We start from the raw sequence: 4,262 nt of genomic DNA, 5'->3' as shown, positions 1-4,262 counted from the left end.
TAGTCATTAAACATTTTTAAATGATCTTTTTGACACATCACTTTTATCGTTTTTGAATCTTTGTAAGTCGCTTTGGATAAGCGTTTGCTAAATGCCTAAATTTAAATCTTTATTTGTACATTTTAAACTATTCAAAGAATAGCTTAAAATTAAATTTTCATTTCATCCACCCGTTCAACTGTGTTAATGTGATTGGTTGCAGAAAACATTCCGCTATTGTGTTGAATTATAAATTTGCAAATTTTTTTAAAGTAAAAACACCACACAGATACATAAACAACAATAAAAACTTGATTTTCACCACAGGGAGACTTTATTATTAAAATAATTTCAATTAATTCCCCACGTTTAAATTTCAATCAGAGATAAGTATTTTTATTCTGAATATGCATTTAAATCTTAAAAAGTAAGCAAAGGCTTTGCTTTTTCAGCAAGGTTTAGCCGTGTAGATTCTGTAATGTTACTTTACTATTTATTTATATTTATAGTATGGTTAAAAGCAAAGTTCTGACCAATCAGTAACATTACTGAATAATATATTGGGGTTTTGGGGGTATGGTGACAGAACTTCCAGTGACTCGTGTTCCATACCAGCCTTTCCAATATTTTGTGTCTTGACCACCATGTTCAAAAGAGATGAAGCGTAGACCAGGACCATAACCTTTAAACGTGTGTGTCACCTATGAAAGAAGCAATAAAAGTGCCGTTATATTCAGTGTGCATGAACTATTCACAAGTTTCGGCGGGCGCTACTGTGGGTGCAACGGCGGAAGTAGCATACTTCGCGTTGTGCCACATTACCACCATGGGTGTTTTCTTGTAATTCAATGGCGCGTCGTCAATTATTCCTTATAGTAGACCCTTTAAAAGAAGCCCCGTCAGACGAAGCAACCAGCTGATAAAATTTAGATGGATTTTAATGTTATGTAATTTGTACAAATAAGCTTAAAGTATAACATGTGTGAATGGTCAATATAATAAATTAGTTTAAAATAAATTAATTTACTCATTCACTAGATTCCAACATAAATTCGATATTGTACAGAATAATGATCACACGCACATAATCACACAATTATTTACATACAATACTGTCTATGAAGTATTATGTGGGACAAAAATGTAAATACAGCAAAAAAATCTGGGGTTTCAACTTTCCAACAGCGCACTTGACTAATCAGAAACTGAAGCTTCGGCTGTGTCTGAAATACCCTCCTATACCCTTAAATAGGAAACTTGTGGATTTGTAGGTTTGATAAATAGGAAGCTATATAGCTTTAGTTGCTAATATTATAGAAACAGTCTCCCAAACATTAATGTACTAATACTCAACCAATAGATTTTCAATAAAGGAAAAATCTGAACATTTAGGCATTTAACAGACACTTGTGTCCAAAGTGACACTTTTTTGTTACCAAAGTCAAGGCTATACTTAAAGATTTTGGGCCTCATTTATAAAATGCTAAATTTGAACTTATGATTCTCAAAAGCGTGCATGTGTGATTTATGAAACAAATGTATATGGAAGGCCAACTCGGTAAAATACACGATATTTAACACGTACGTAATGTGTTCTTTATCTGCACTCTAAATAATTTGCTGTAGTTTTGCAGCTGGTTGCCAGTAACTTACTGTAGAAGATAAAGTCAAAAAAATGTTTCATGTTCATTTTACTTTGAACAAAATGTTGCCAGTAAATAACATAAATTTAAAATCTACAGTATGTTACTGGCAGCTAGTTGCCAGTAATACCCAGTAATACTGTAATTTCTACAGACATTTTTTACAGTGTGTATTTTAATTGTTCATTATGTACGGTTTAATGTAATGTTTAAAACTAAATTTTAAGTCATAGATGTTATAGAATTAACTCAGATCAACAAACTTACCATAAACAAGCGAGTGGCCCAACAGACACTATAAGTTCATATTTATGTGTATTTCATACCAATATACACATAAAAAACACGTGTATGCCTCACTTTCAGACATGAAATCTTAAAACCGCATATTAGCTTGAAATTGTGCGCAGTTGCACAGTTGCAGATTTCTGCCTTTTAACGATGCCTAATGAATGTCATTGACATATAAAAGAGCACCTGTCAATGTTTAAATCTTTTCGAGCAGCAAGACAAATTTTTCCAAAAACCTGCAGCAATCAGACAAGCAAAAGTGCGTATGTCTGCTCAGACCCAGTTTTTATAAATATGGACCTGTTGTGGATTTTTGCATATGCACACTTAACGATCAAATCTGTGCATACGCACGCTTTATAAATGGGGCTTTTATCTCTTGTATTTAATTTTAAAGCCAACATGATATTAAACCTGATTTCCTTTCTAAACGAGTTCTTGGTTTTAATGGAATCAATTCACACGTCCACATTTTACCTGTTTCCAAGTGGTTTCAGCGGGCACAGTCACATCAGCCGGCTTAAATGTAGCAATGACACCTCGATTTTCATTGAGCAGTGACACAGTAAGCCTATAAATGCCCCCACAGTCATGTCGAGTGCTGTACCTAAACACAGAGACGTGCAAAAGAAATGAGCCGCTATACATTAAATGAAGATAATAGTGAAGTAGATGCTAAAGACTCACCAGTCCTTCACAGTCACTTCAGGCGCCGAATCTAAATATGCAGCATCATAACCGCTTTTCAGCAGAATGATCACTTGTTTTTTTAGACATAGCCTGGAAAATTGTACAAAAAAATGAACATTGAGACCCAGAGACACCCAGAGTATGATCATAAACTCACATTCACACATTATTATTGTCTATTCTGAATAATTTTCTCTTACTCATGTGAGGTGCAGAAGTATGAAGCCACTGAATCATCTGGCATCGTGTGAATTTGCCATTTGTCTCCATCGTTCTTCGTCAACTCCCAGTTACTAAAATCCTCTTAAAAATACATGAGATAAAAGCTGTTTATATACTACGACATGACATGCATTGTCTATACTTTATGCTATACAAATATCTAAAACTATTGTAACACCACTCTTACATAATAATGTACAGTATTGAATTACTTACAAATATATATTTGTAGTGTTAAAAATTCATCATCACTACATGACCTTATAAATAAAAACTGAACACTGAAAAAAGGTCTTTGAGGTACTAATTGGAACGTTTAGGTCAAAAGCTGTATTTTTTGAAAGGGTACACTCTCAGTGGGATACACCCTTGTACCCAAAGAGTGCCATAGTACTTCAAAAAAAACATATATGTAATGTATCTAAATGGCACATATTGGGACCTTTTATAAAGGGTAATGCCCCAATGACAGCTTTTGTACTTTTATTTTTGACAGCCCAGGTGAAAAGTAGTACTCTTCCATGTTGTACTTAAAGTGCTTTATTTTCGCACACTAATTTTGTACTTAATATAATAAAAATTCATCTTTAGTACTTCTTAAGATGTTCTTAAGATCACCAAAGTGTACTTCACTGTGCTATTTTCATAAATATGAAATAAAATGTGCTAAAAATGTATTTAAAAAAATGTATTTAGATTACAACTTGTAGTAAATTTGAACCCATCTTTGTATGAAAGTTGAGGTCAGTAATACAAGTGTATTACATTGTATTTGTCAGCATCCCACTTCCTGTTGTTTGCCTCCTTGCCTCTAGAGGGCCTCCTAGTTCCTCTCTCTTTTTGTTTCTCCTCATGTGGCCTTATTAGGCTTATGTTAGTCACCTGTGCCTTGTTTCTCATAGAGTATTTAAGTTGTGTTTTTTCCCTTGTCTCCCTCACTTGGTTTTTGAGTCTTGGCTGTGTGTTTCCTGCTTTGTTTTCCCTGGCCATTTCAAGCTTCCTCAAGTAAGGTGATCTTTATTTTTTGAGTGTGTGTGTTCTGTAGTAATATTTTCTCCCCTCGTGGAGTTTTTGTTTTTTCCTTGTAGTTTTTTCCACTGCTATTTATTCCTCTGTCTGAGAAGAACTTTGGTTGGATTTTTTTCATGCAAAACCCTTTTTTTTAATAAATCAACCTTAGCTGGAGTTCTGTCTTAAGTGTTTCATTTGGGTCCAACATCACTGCCTCTGTGGCCTAGTGGTAGATTTCTCTGATCACCACACCAGAGACCCGGGTTCAATCCCAGCTTGTGACAGAAAAACCAAGTCAGCAATGGACCCAGAGACACTTGGTCCCAAGGACCTGTTTGCAATGATCACTCAACATGAGGCATCGTTTCAGCGTCATGAAGCTGTTCTCAGCCGACAAGAAGAGCTGATGACCAAACACTCTCAACT

The 4,262-nt window shown here is 34.7% G+C and overlaps 1 protein-coding gene across 1 annotated transcript; it reads right to left on the bottom strand.

Moving 5' to 3' along the window:
- Positions 1 to 304: 304 nt before the first annotated feature.
- Positions 305 to 3,679, bottom strand: LOC141369534 (F-box only protein 2-like). Its single transcript, XM_073876437.1, has 5 exons — positions 3,613 to 3,679; positions 2,804 to 2,906; positions 2,601 to 2,693; positions 2,391 to 2,520; positions 305 to 680 (listed from the first exon to the last, which is right to left on the bottom strand). Exons 1-5 carry the CDS (start codon positions 3,677 to 3,679, stop codon positions 525 to 527), a joined length of 549 nt encoding a protein of 182 aa, XP_073732538.1. The 3' UTR covers positions 305 to 524.
- Between the last annotated feature and the right edge of the window lie 583 nt (positions 3,680 to 4,262).

This window comes from Misgurnus anguillicaudatus, chromosome 14 (genome assembly GCF_027580225.2).
Source record: "Misgurnus anguillicaudatus chromosome 14, ASM2758022v2, whole genome shotgun sequence".
NCBI classification, from domain to species: domain Eukaryota; kingdom Metazoa; phylum Chordata; class Actinopteri; order Cypriniformes; family Cobitidae; genus Misgurnus; species Misgurnus anguillicaudatus.
The sequence above is the reverse complement of the archived record's forward strand: the minus strand, read 5'-3'. Positions and strand labels throughout refer to the sequence as shown.